This window comes from Triturus cristatus, chromosome 5_1 (genome assembly GCF_964204655.1).
Source record: "Triturus cristatus chromosome 5_1, aTriCri1.1, whole genome shotgun sequence".
Lineage (NCBI taxonomy): Eukaryota > Metazoa > Chordata > Amphibia > Caudata > Salamandridae > Triturus > Triturus cristatus.
Genome location: NC_140587.1, coordinates 38605084 through 38618673, shown reverse-complemented (window position 1 = coordinate 38618673; position 13590 = coordinate 38605084). Strand labels below are relative to the sequence as shown.

General features: G+C 45.0%; 1 protein-coding gene across 2 annotated transcripts in view; it reads right to left on the bottom strand.

Moving 5' to 3' along the window:
* Nucleotides 1–7544: 7544 nt before the first annotated feature.
* The window catches only part of LOC146830094 (uncharacterized), a 73333-nt gene continuing 67287 nt past the window's right edge, over nucleotides 7545–13590 (bottom strand). For both annotated transcript variants that reach the window (XM_085604324.1, XM_085604323.1), the window contains one exon: nucleotides 7545–10605. In XM_085604324.1, coding sequence (XP_085460450.1) covers nucleotides 8723–9664 — 942 coding nt within the window. In that variant the 5' untranslated portion in view covers nucleotides 9665–10605 and the 3' untranslated portion in view covers nucleotides 7545–8722. The remainder of the gene's footprint in view (nucleotides 10606–13590) is intronic.

The following is a 13590-nucleotide window of genomic DNA, read 5'->3' as shown; positions in this document are numbered from 1 at the left end:
TATGGAAATTCTGACCTACCTACCTATATATCTACAGTTCTACACAGTATTGACAAATATACATACAGATAAACAGTGCATTGTAATAATGTGAACGGAGATATGGGCTTTGTTTAGCAGGGCATCTCAATATTATGGAGAAAGATTATGTGCCTCCTTAGCGGAGCTCATTAATATTGTGGAGGGAGCTGCACCCACAGTTCAGCTGGGCACCTAATAAGTCCCAAACCTGAGACATCTTAGTGACACAGACATGCTCTCTTTAGCACTACCATGGCAGTACTGTAACATGGTGCACAGCACAGAGTGGAGAATCTCTTGCCACTCCATCAATGGCAGTGCGTTGTGAATGACGAGGCCATGCCCAATGTATACACAGTAAGATCAGCCTGCCCTTACGTAGAATCATGGGTGCCATGCGCTGTGTATAGTGTACGCTACTGCTACGTAGTGCTCTAGATAACATGGGATGGGAGTCTTGCAGTCCTTTCAGGATGGACCTGAACCACCTATGACCCTCATCTCTTGTACCAATCTTTGCACTTCGCAGGCTATATAGACCCCGAGCTATCATCAGTAGCATCAGCAGTCTCTGCGCATTGCAAGCTGGGGTTCCAGCACGTTTTCAGTAAAAAAAAAAAAAAAAAAAACCCTGTGTACAATGTGCCTGCAACCGTCACTCCACCACCACACTGCACATTATGCTTTCGCAAAACGTAAACACACAACGTTCTCTCTTTAGTTCTTGTGACCGGTTTCGTCATGCTTCAGCGGCCGTGCCGTTCAATGGTTCAAGATTAGAACAGTTGGTTCTAAGTGAAAGTCTGAGTACTGGCATGCAACAGCTGACAGCACCAGGTGAGACAGGGCCTGGCAGGCCTAATCAGTTAATAAAGCTGCGCAGCAGCCTAAGGCAGTGCAGTGCACTGCAGCAGTCAGTGTGTGTCCCGGGCCTGCAGTTGTGAGCATGTTGAGTGTGAGAACGTTTCGCTGTTATAGGGCAGTGGTGTGCTGGGTGAAGAGCACTCCAAAGTTGGGATAATATTGGATGCCCGAAAATGCTTTTGCTGTAAAAGCTCTGCTGGTGAGAGAGTATTGGGTGTGAGAACGAAGCAACATGTACTGCTCTACCACCCAGATTGTCTTCACCACCACTGCGAGAGCATGCTGGCTGTGAGTGCAGGTTTAATTGAATACTGTGAGTGTGCTGGGAGGTTCGACAGCTTGCCCCGTCCCCCCAACACTCATTCACACAATTACAACCAGCCTGCTTAGGCAGGGGGATGATGTTCAGTATTCACTGCGAAGAGCGCCTAATTTTTCCATCCAAAATTTGGGTATGTCCAAAAATTGATGTGCGCAGAGGACACTAGCGTCCGAGGGGAACTTTAGCATCAACAGCGGCTGTGCCTGCTACTACAACCACCTGGGAGCAGGGGTTGGAAAGCATTCTAGGTCAGGCACAAAGCAAACAAAAGTCCTGAAAGGTTGCAGAAAGAGGGTGTATGAAACAGGAGAGAGAGGGGATGAGAAGATGAGGAGGAGCAAGAGAGTGCGCAACGGAGAAAGAAATGATTGTGACAAAAGAAGAGAGAATTACATAATATATATATAAATATATCGTCCTCCTAGTTCGGCATGCTGCCTCTGAGCAGGGGACCCTGAATAAGTCACGCATCCTTTCGAAATATTTGTCCCAAGTTAGGGATCTATATCGAGACAGACTCCTCTACAAGCCTCTGTGCACTGAATGGGTCTAGTTTTCAGAAATGTGCAATAAAATCAAAAAGCTCCGGTTTCTTGTTGCCAGTTCTTTAGAAACCACGCCACTCCAGCTCTGTTTAATTTAATCACGGCCGCTGAAGCACGATGACTCGGTGGTGGGGTGCGGGTGTATGCTAGGGCATGGCAATCATCATGCAGCAAATGCGCGCGCAATCTCAAAAAATATGCCCACGCTGCTGCGCACAGCCCCATCCCCCCACAGATTCATAGAACCAAATCCAGCCCGGGCCGGCAACAACACCGAAGGGCCGCGGCCGCCACACCTTTAACATTAATGCATCCATGACTTCCAATGACCAGACCACCCAGACAGTCGGCCACGCCACCACGTCACTCCCAAAAAAAAGCCAGACATGCCAACCCTCCCGATTCAGGCGGGAGACTACCGATTTCAAGGCTAGTCTCCCGCCTCCTGATTCCTGCAAGCAATAACCCGATTTCTCGAGGTTTCAGCAGACAGGGCTTGGTATTGTGTAACATGCAAATTCTTCCAGCAGTAGTCAGAGTGGCGATGCAGGGGCTCTAGAAGGAGTGAAAAACCAACAAAGCCTCATTCACATGCAAATGGTCTTTTAAAGACCTGTGAAGTACTGGTGTGCGGCTGTGTGTGTGCCCGGGAAGCTATTTCAGCCCGGGCTGCTACACACGGGGGGGGTGTATGCACTGCCAGCAACCTGCCAGGCCAGTGTACAACACTTGCATCACCCTCTCTCTGCCTGCCATTGCGCTCCATGCTTCTGAAAGGTAAGAAAAAAACGAACGTGCATTTGCATTTCAAATGTCCAATCCTGCAGCAGCACACTTCCAAAGCCCATACATGACAGTAACCCGATTCAAGGCCCCATTCTCCCGATTTTTTTGATAAAATCTCCCACTTTGCACTTCTGAAATGTTGGCATGAATGGTTTAGCATGGTGATGTTGTCATGGCATATTATTGGCATCGTCGATCATAACTACTACTTAGTTATATTGCAAGTGTCCGTACTTAATTTATTTTTCCTGTACTCTTGAACTGCACTGCCACTGACTGGTTCACTTAGGCGGGCCCCTGGAGGTGCTGCTGCCTGTTAGTACTAACGGATGACTCGCAGTAGAGTGGGGTGCGTGCATGCTGGGGCCTGACAATTTGAAAAAAATCTTCGCATGCTGACTGCTGCCCCTGTGGCCTCCCCCTGCAGAATTAGTGTGTCCCACGGCGCCGGCCCGCCCTCGCCTACAACACATAACTAAGGGCCGCAGCCGCCGTCAACACACTTAATCTAGTGATTTCATTTCATGAATCATTTATTGGCATCGTCGAACATAACCACTGGCTACCACTTAAAGATATACTGTCCGTGCTTAATTAATTTACCCGTACTTGGTGGCTTGGCCGCCGGACACAAACTGAAACTGCACTGTGACTGGACCGTGGTTCCGTTAGGCAGGCCCCTGGAGGTGCTGCTGCCTTCTAGTAACTGTCTGTTGAACGGATGACTGACTCGCCGTGGAGTGGGGTACGCGCATGCGGGTATGCTGGGGCGTGGCAATAGGAAAAAAATCTGCCCAACAACCAAAATTCAGATTACAGCGCCCAATGATGAATTAGTGTGTCCCACGGCGCCGGCCCACCCACCACCTGCAACACTGAACTAAAGGCCCGGGCCGCGGCGCCATCAATGAACATTTAAGTGTGATTTAGCTCAGCCGGCTGTTTCACAGCCGCAAGACCACTACTAGTCCGGGACACAGACACTCACTCAGGAGAAATGGAGTGTGACCACCACGTGCAGCAAATGGGTGTCTAGAATGTAGACCCGGCCCTGATCAGAAAGTGCCGGTGCTAAGCACCGGCACAAATTAAGCCCTGGGGTACTGCTAGTTGCCATAACTGAGGGGGTAAAAGCGAGGCCTGCATTCTCAACCCGAGAGACATTTCTAATTCAGAGTGATGCCCTTTGTGTTAAAGAATGCACCTGTCACCTTTCAGAGGTTGGTCAACAGGGTCCTGGCTGGGATGGAGGCATTCAGTGCCGCCTACCTGATGACATATCTGTTTTCAGATCCAGATAAGAAAATCACCTGCTCCCCCTACAGGGGGTGCTTCAGGCTCTGCAACAGGCAGGCCTGACTATCAAGGCCAGCAAGTAGTACATAGGGCTGGGATCTGTGGTGTATCTGGGACACCTGGGGGCTGGGCAAGTTGCAGCCCTCCAAGACTGAGACTATCCTGGCCTGGGATCCACCTAGGTATCAGACGGAGGTGCAGGCTTCTGGGTCTCACTGGATAATATAGGAGGTCTATTAAGGGCTTTGGCACTACAGTTGCCCAGTAACTGAACTGACTTCTAGGAAAAAGACCACAAAGGTGATAAGGACTGAGGCCTGCCACAAAGCCTTTGACCTCCAAATAATTAACCGTGCAGGCAGATGCTTCAGAACAAGGCACAAGGCTGTAATCACACAGCTAAATGAGGGACTAGACAAACCTGTAGCCTTCATAAGTAGCAGGTTATTCTCCAGACGGCAGAGTACTACTGAGAGAAAAGCCTTTGCTGTGGACTCACTTCCAAGTTCAGACATAACTCAGGCCCCTTAGATGGCTCATGTAGAAGGTGCCTCCATCCTGTATTCTGGATCACATTACTGTCAAGAGAGGCATTTTGTATTCCTCCCAGGCAGTGAGACAAAGGGGTTCTAGGTGTTGGCAGGATAAGCGCGGCGGAGCTCTTCCCTGGCCCACTTACATTTCAAAGGGCTGCCTCCAGTACACTCACAAAGAACCTGACACCAGCCTTTTGTCATCCTAGACCTCTTGGAGCCTCGGCAGGTGAATAACAGACAATTTCAGAACCAGATGTAGAGAGACCTATTAGTCTCTCCCACTTCAAATGCTGCAACCAGGTATAAATATTGGACGCTCAGACCCACTATTCAGTTCACTGCCTTGCTGCTTGAACACAGGAAAACCAGAGACACTCCAAGGGCTAGTTGGTTGGCATCCTGTTCTGAGCTACAGGGACACACCAACCTCTGACAATCTTGAACTGGTCCCTGCCACAAGTGAGTCATGCCCCCCTAAGTGGTCTCCAACCAGTCCTGGATCCGTGGAAGAAGTGTTAAAGGTTCTGTACCAGCCTAACCCTAAAACGTGGGACTTACAAAATGTCCCACTAAAAAGTGGCCTGAAAACTAACTGGAGACCGGGACCCAACTGCTTGCCGATCAGTCAGAGGTAAATCGCTGGTCCGCCTGATTTTGCAGTAGCTCCAGCCACATTGTTTTCCGTAGCAGCAAATCTTCAGCTGCTCCTTTCAGAAGGGGTATCCGGCCTTGTGAAGCCCTCGTCAGCTACAGCCTGCAGCTTCATCAATCTAGATATTTTCGACTTCTGAAAAATTGACACAGTCATAATGCAAACATCTTCACAGTGACTTCGTCAAGCTGCTCCCCGGCATCTTGGAGTACACCAGCTGCCTTTCGCCGCAGAACTTTACCATCTCAGCAACCTTTTCTTTAAATTTCTTCTAAATCTGAAGAGAACCCGGGACCGGGCCCAATCCACTTGATGTAGCCGAACCGTGCTTCATCGCCCTGGCCTTCTGCGTCTAGACACCAGTCATTGGCGCGTAGTTCTTTTTGGCGTTATTTACCTCATTAAACTTTAAAAATTCATAACTACGGTTCTCCTGCTTAAAATTACTTTGTTTTTGAGTCATTTATTTATGAAATTTTATTTTTATTTATTGTTTTGGATTTTTCTTGCATTGTTTTTCGACTTGAGAACCGTTTGGGTGCTGCATAAAAACCCAACACAGTGCCTCAAAGTTAAGCCTGACAACATTGTGCTCCGCTACCAGAGGGTAAAGCACAGATAAATCTGGTGATCTTTTGTGGTTCACCTGACTAGGATTGTAGTTGTTGCTTGAGAAGGGTTAACACCCCCCTCAACCAAAAAAGAAATACCTTACATATGGCATTTTGATACACTAGAATACACAATTCTACCCACTCCCAAGATTGCTAGACCTTACTGTGCGTGGAGCTCTCGAGCACCTCCCATAGGTGTGGCTACCTGGGGGCTACACTCCCCTTGAAAAACGAGGTTGACAACGGCTTTTCACTCTGCGCCTGAGGAACCAGCTTATCCGTCTAAACAAAAGAACAACCGCTTCCTTATGTGACTACCAATTGCCCTTCAAAGGTAGAAGAAACAGAGAAACAAGTGAATTGGCGCTCCAGAACACAACACACTCAACCCTCTCAGGAATTGCGGTAACAGGACACGCCCTTTCGCTCTCTCACTCGTACTTGTGAACAATAAGATAAACAAGAGACACAAAGAAAGTTTATAATATTTAGTTACTTTTTCGTGCTCTAAGATGCAGTATCTGTACCAAAATTCAAAAACAAATGCAAACCAAAATCATCATTAGTATGGTTAACACACCATATACCATAAAAAACCCAGTCATGTTATAAAACAGCTTAGACTAATCCCAATCCCCTTTTACTGAATCTAAATGATTATATTTGAGAGAACTCTGGGATTAATGGCAGACCCGGTACCTCAGCAGAGATGAGCGGATGCTCTGCATCTCAGCTGGTGCAGGACCTTTGCTCAGTGTGTTCTTTCAGAACCCTTGTCCTCAGTTATATGACAAGATATGTGTGCTCACAAACAGCAGCTGCATTCTCTTGTTATGTCTAAGTTCTAGTGACTGACCAGAGAGAATAACAAGGGGCATGGTTGTTTGACCTTGTCTAGTGTGTTCAGACTAAATCCCAGGAAAAGAATAAAATATGAAAACATGCGCAGGTTCTGGGTGAAAATACAATTTGGCCTAAACAACGTGCACAGTAAGGCTAACATAGGGAAAGCACCAATGGGCCATGCAAGAAACACATGACAGTGGCTTCCCCTTTCAAGCTCGCCTTCGGAGCTCACACCCCCAACTGGCCATCTTGCCAGAAGATCACACCTCTTCCCCTAGGCAGGTCCTTAGTTCCCCTCCTCTCCCTAGGAGGGTAGCAGGCTAGCTCGAGGACAGCACTTGTGTGCAAAGATGGTTACTGGAAAGTTTTAGGCAACACATTGACAATTTCCCAAAATTGCCATTTATAAAATCATTACATTAAATTCACCTTGCGCATGAAGTTAGATTTAACGCAATGATTCTTTTGATACCTTAAAGCTTCAACTTTAGTAGACCCATTTGGAAGTTAGCCATACTGAGTGGTCAGTGTGTAACTCCTTAATAACCAATGTGGCTACTAGTGAAAACGACAATGTAGGGTTTTTGCTTTCAGGACATGTAAACCATAACGGATATCCTCCACTTCAACATAATGCACCCTGCCTTTGAGGCTCGTTAGACCTACCTTAGGTGTGACTTACAAATATTAAAAAGGAAGATTTCGTCTATGCCACAGGTTGAAATGGCACAGGTGAGTTATCAGTTTTAATGCTGCTCTGCCAGCCTGCAATGGCGGTGTGGGAGAGATGTTACACCTGGTCACATTCGTGGTGGCACAATAAGTATTGCAGTCTGGAACGTCGGGTGTCATACATTAGGGACCAATGTATTAGTAAACTTATACCAATTGGAGATAAGCCAATCAAACATACACTTTGAAAGGTCAGAGTACATGCACCTACGCCTGGAATGCAAGGTCCACAGGCACTTCAGAGTCATTACACAGCTCTAACTCCAGCAACAGTAGAACAAAAAGTATACAGGGGAGCCTGCAAAAGACTCACAAACGTAACTACATAAATACATTGCTTTAGTTCTTTTAATACAAATAACCAAACAGTATAGCATTTCACCTACTCATGAAATAAAAATAAGTCTTAAAAAAAAAACAATGGTATTAAACAGTATATTACAAGTTACGGATCTCCATACGCCATGATGTTTTCTCATGAGAATTAGTCACGTCAGTCACATTGCATTGAGGCTATAACATGGAATTTTGTCATAGTAAGAAATGTTTGAATCTCGCTTTGTTGTTGCAAATAACATGTTATTGCACATTTATTTTCACAGATGTGTGTCTACATGTGTGCATATGAATTTATGAAACGAGGAGTATTTTTAAAAAAGGACAAACAGCTCTCATGGCGAGGGAATCTTAGAAAGCAAGTGAATGGGGTATTACTGACTTTAGACTTGGAGAAGTGTGGCTCAATGATTAGAGCGGCAGACCCTGATGCAGAGGTCTAGCCCGGGACCAGGGTTCAATTCCCCGCTTCGGCGGGTCTCGGGCTAAAAAAAATTCCACGGACCTGATAATTCTCGCCTCGGTGCCATTCCAATCATGGAGTCCCACTCTGCAACTCTGGGCAATAGCTTGCTTAATCTCCACAACGGCCCCCACAACGCTAAGGATGCCTGGCCTCCACCTTGGGGGTGCCCAGAAGTGGACGCCTCACAGGGAAAACCAGGATGGGTTCCACAGCGGTATTCGTACAAGCGCCTTGAGACCCTTGCGGGTGAGTAGTGCGCTATACAAGTATCAATTTACATTTACATTTAATAAAGCTCTTGATCGGACACCATGGCGATGATGATCTTTACCTTTATACTTTCAACAATTCCGCACACATTTATATTTACCAGTCTCGTACCCCTGTGCAGGGCAAGACGGCAATGTTTATAATATGAAGAAATTGTAAAAATAATAGAATACATAAGGTGAAAGAGAGGACTCATATTTTGAATTGGTCTTCTGGATTCGCTTTTGTATCCATTCTATCTCCCAAATGCTAATATATTTCAAGTCCCCTTGCTTCACTAGTACTCCTCATTCTAGGCTATGAGTTTTCTACAATGAACGGATTCTCAGATTATTTTACAATATCTGCATTCTTGTGAATCTTTTCTCATGTTTGCCACAATTAAGGGTATTTGAATGAAGTTGTTTTAAATTTGGAACAATGAAAAGGTTTCTCATCAGTATGGATTCGCTGAAAGTGATTTCTTATGAGTAAAGCTTTCCCTACATTCTGTGCATGGATACGGTTTCTCACCGGTGTGGGTTATATGATATCTTAAGATAGCTTTCTTATTAGTGAAGCCTCTCATACATTCAGTACACCAATGCGGTTTCCCACCAGTATGGATTCTCGGACACTTTAACAGCTTACCCTTTATAGTAAAGCTTTTCCCGATTTCTGTACACCGATAGGGTTTTTCATCAGTGTGGATTCTCTGATGCTTCAACAAATTGTTTTTCATAGTAAAGCTTTTCCCACATTCTGTACACTGATAGGGTTTCTCACCAGTATGGATTCTCTGGTGCCTCAACAGCGTACACTTCTGAGTAAAGCTTTTCCCACATTCTGTACACTGATAGGGTTTCTCACCAGTGTGGATTCTCTGATGCATTAACAAATTGCTTTTCATAGTAAAGCTTTTCCCGCATTCTGTGCAATAATAGGGTTTCTCACCAGTGTGGATTCTGTGATGTTTCAACAAATGGCTTTTCACAGTAAAGCTTTTCCTGCATTCTGTGCAATGATAGGGTTTCTCACCAATATGGATTCTTTGATGACTCAACAGTGTACCCTTCTGAGTATAGCTTTTCCCACACTCTGTACATTGAAAGGGTTTCTCACCGATATGGATTCTCTGATGCCTCAAAAGCGTACACTTCTGAGTAAAGCTTTTCTCGCATTCTGTGCAATGATAGGGTTTCTCACCAGTATGGATTCTATGATGCCTCAACAGCGTAACCTTCAGAGTAAACCTTTTTCCACATTCTGTGCAGTGGAAAGGTTTCTCTCCAGTATTGACTATCTGGTGTTTCAAAAAACTGTATGTCTTAATGAAGCTTTGCTTACATTCTGTATACTGATGGGGTTTATCGGCGGAATGGCTTGTCTGATGCATCATCAGTGTGCCGTTCTCACTAAAACATTTACTAAATTTTGTACAGTGACAGGGTTTCGAAGTATGGGTACTCTGATGAATCTGATCTATGCTATTCCAATGTTCTCACATTTGGTACACTGAAAGGGTTCCTCACCAGCATACATTATCTTATGCTTCACTATTGAATCTTTTTGCACTTTCTGTACAGTTGCATGGTTTCTAACCTGTATGGACTATATGACAATATGACAACAGTGATTTCTTATCAGTGAAGTTTTTCTCACAATCATTACAGTGGAAGTGTTTCTCACCAGCATGGATTATCAGTTGCTTTACCAGTGTGCCATTCTCAGTGTAGCTAATCCCAATTACTTAACAATTATAGCGCTCATCACATGTATGGACTCTCTGGTCTCTCAACAGCTTCTTTGGCTCAGTGGAGCTTTTCTTACATTCGGTTCACTGGTACAACCTTTCCTCAGAATGAACTATTTGATGCCTGCACAGCGAAGAATCTTCAGTGCATGTTTAGCCACATTCCATATACAGCTAGATTTTGGCTACAGTAAGCATTCTATGATATTTCAACAGAAATATTCTAGGGTCTCGCTTTTCTCACACTCCTTACACTGGTATGACCCATCCTCAGGATATTCAGATTAACTGCTCTTATTTCGGATTAGAATTACAATTGTGGGATTTCTGAGTGAACCAAAGTTTTTCACACTCGGTATACTCAAAGAGATGATCTCTGGTGTGCATCTTTTACTACTGTCCATAAAGATGAGCTCTGCATGAGCTTTTTCACAAACTAGGTCTGCGTTTTTCCAATGAACGTATATCTCGTAGGGTGTGTATCCAGGTCCAACCTCCAGCCGAGGGTTTCCTCAGACTCTACACACTGATACGGTGGATTATCTGGTGCTGGGGTCCTGCAGGTCTCTTCATCAGGTTCTTTGATTCTGTGAATGAGAAACAAATCTCTGTGAGGATGGGATTGAAATCAAAGGGACTACTTTATTAATTTATTTATACAGCACATCATTCATCAGTATAGATATCACGGACCTAAGGACGGCACATTATAAGTGAGGCTAGAGTTCGGACAGAGGGTCTCTAGGTTACTAAACAGGTCTTGGGAAACCGATGCATTTTTTATTTTTTCCAGAATATTAGGTAGTCATCGATGTAATTCATTCCAGCAAGTCGCTGCTAGATGTGAAAAGGAGCAACCTCCAGCCCTCTTGCTCTTCTTTATGCGCTTAGTTTTGGCCCGTGCCTGGTGGCATGACCTCAAGTTCTGTGTGGGTGCATAAAAGACAACTATCATGAAGAATTCTAGGGCCCAACTGGTATAGGACTTTGTACGCATGGCCTAATAATTTAAATTTGGCCCTTTGTCGCACAGGGAGCCAGTGGAGCGTCCTCATGCATTCTGATGCTGAACTGTTCTAGCTCTTGTTGCACACCAGTTTGGCTGCCGCATTCTGTACCATCTGCAGTCAAGTGAAGAGGTAGTCCGCCATACCCACGAAGAGTGTGTTCCCATAGTCCAATTCGCTAATGAGCAGGGCTTGGACGAAGGTCTTCCTACACTCTCGAGGGATCCATTGAAAGTCTTTTTAGCAATTTAAGTGTTGCAAAGCTTATCCCACAAAGTGCACAGACATTGTCCTGCATGGCTAGTGTGTTATGCCTACGTTTTTTGCAGCCTGTTTGGGTGCAGGTGCATTGCCCAGTGACGAGGGCCACCAGGTTGCATTCCAGACTGACTGACCGCCTACAAAGAGTAGAATCTCATATTTGTCTGCATTCAGTTTCAGACAGTGATCGGACATCCAAGCCGTCATTTCCGAGAGGCAGTTGGTTAGTCTAATCCTCGTATCTTTGAGCCCATCAAGAGCAATCAACAGTTGTGTATCGTCTGTGTAAGAGCAGATACCGACTCCCCATTTGTCGGCGATTTTCGCCAATGAGGATGCGTAGACATTAAAAAGGGTAGGACTATAAAAGGGATTATAAAATTTCTACCGGGTATACCAGTACTGCCATGTCTCTCCCTCTAGAAGGGTGGGATCATATCCTCACATCAAGAACTGATGTGGGGTATGATTCCAAAGGTGTTTGACACCAAACACGACATGTTTCCGTGCAGCCAGTCCAAGGTTAGCATTAACCGTTTAAGATATAATGCACTTAAGAGTATATGGTCAGGCTGCACCACTGACAACCCCGGAGAAAATATACCGAAGGCTGCAGAGGGGCTAAGCTCATGCCTGGGCACACTCTCACGTATAACCAAGCACCCTGCCTTCAGGATTGATAAGGCCTGCCATAGGGGTGACTGAGAGGTTTCTAGGTGCAGTGATAGTTGAGGTATAGTGAACCTATACCTCAGTAAGGGGTGCTTGCACCACCTTACCCAGACTGCAGTAGCAGACCTGTGGTGTCATTTTGCATGGCTTTCCAGGGGTGGCACAATACATGCTTCAGCCCCTGGTAGGCCTCTGGGGTACCTATGCCCTGGGTACATAGTATACCATATACTAGGGACTCACAAGGGTACCCCAGAATCCAATCTGGAGTGTACCTAAAGTACATGCAATCAATTTAGAGAGGAAGCAGCTAGGCTGGGGCCCTGAATAGCAGGGTCCCAGCCAGACCAAAGTCGAAAAACAGTGAAACACCAGCAAAAAGTGGGGGTAAACATGTGAAGCAGATCCTACTCTCCTACATTTATTAACTCACTACTAGTAAAAGACACACACCAGTGAATCATAAATCACACAAGCATAGTTTATGGATAATTCTTCACAACAAATGCTCCAAGTACTGAAATACTTTCTCACAAATTAATGAATATTGTCATCAAATCTCTCAATAAAAGCATCACCCCAAATCGGACTTGCAGTCAACAATACCATAACCGGTCTTCAGACATGCAATCATAGTGTTGAGAAGGACCACCTACAGAAAAAAATATGATGGCAGTTATTTAACAATTCTGCTCTCCATGGAACAAGCTTTGAAGCCTGGTCTATTTGTCTGTATATCTAATGCACAATCCAGATTGTTAATTTGGACTGGAGTCAAATAATCAATAACAAGTGACCCCCATATTATGACATTTTTTGGCAACAACGCTCTGGATTCTGGTGTACGCAGATTTACTTTTCCCTTTTAAGGCACAGGCTTCCGAGGTCCACTACGCAAGTGGTGTTGCCTAAAATTCAGATTTGCATGTTTGAGCCCCACATCCAATGTTTAAAAAAAGAATAATAATCTTAAGAGTTTCAACCCCAAAAAGATTTGTTGTGCATACTTCACATGCAATACAGAGCATTTCAGACTGCAAGAGTCTGCACAGGGTACACATTACTTGTGCAATAGGCAGACGTTCCACATGTAAACAACAAAAGTAGGGCCTTTAATTTTGATGAGAAGTTTACAATGTTATCACTGCCAAGCCTGAAAAAACCGAGGTGTGAACTAATATAATAAATTTCATAGACCTCGGTATGCAAAATCTCTTCGTTTTTTCCAACAATTTAACCAAAAAACACTTTTTGAAACATAATGCAAATGTGCATAAAATTCATATTTTATCTATTTAAATGTTTTTCTGGCTCAGCACTTTCAATTCTTTACTGAACCAACTTTCCTTTATGGAAGGCGCCCTTTACAGGGAGAATTCAATGCATGGTAGAAAACCAAGGATTGGAAAGACCTGCTGTAGATGCCAGTGGATGCAAGTCTGTTGCCTGATACTTGGAAACTGGACTGGCGCAGCAAAGGAGAACAAGTGATGGCCGTCCGTGAGCTCGATCTGCCACCTCTTGGCCCCCATGAACTCCCATCTTTCATCACAGGCAGTGGTGGCAGCTGGACGCTGCAGAATGTGAGCTGTGAACATAGCTCGAGGAGCAGGGGAGGATTGCATCTTTTAA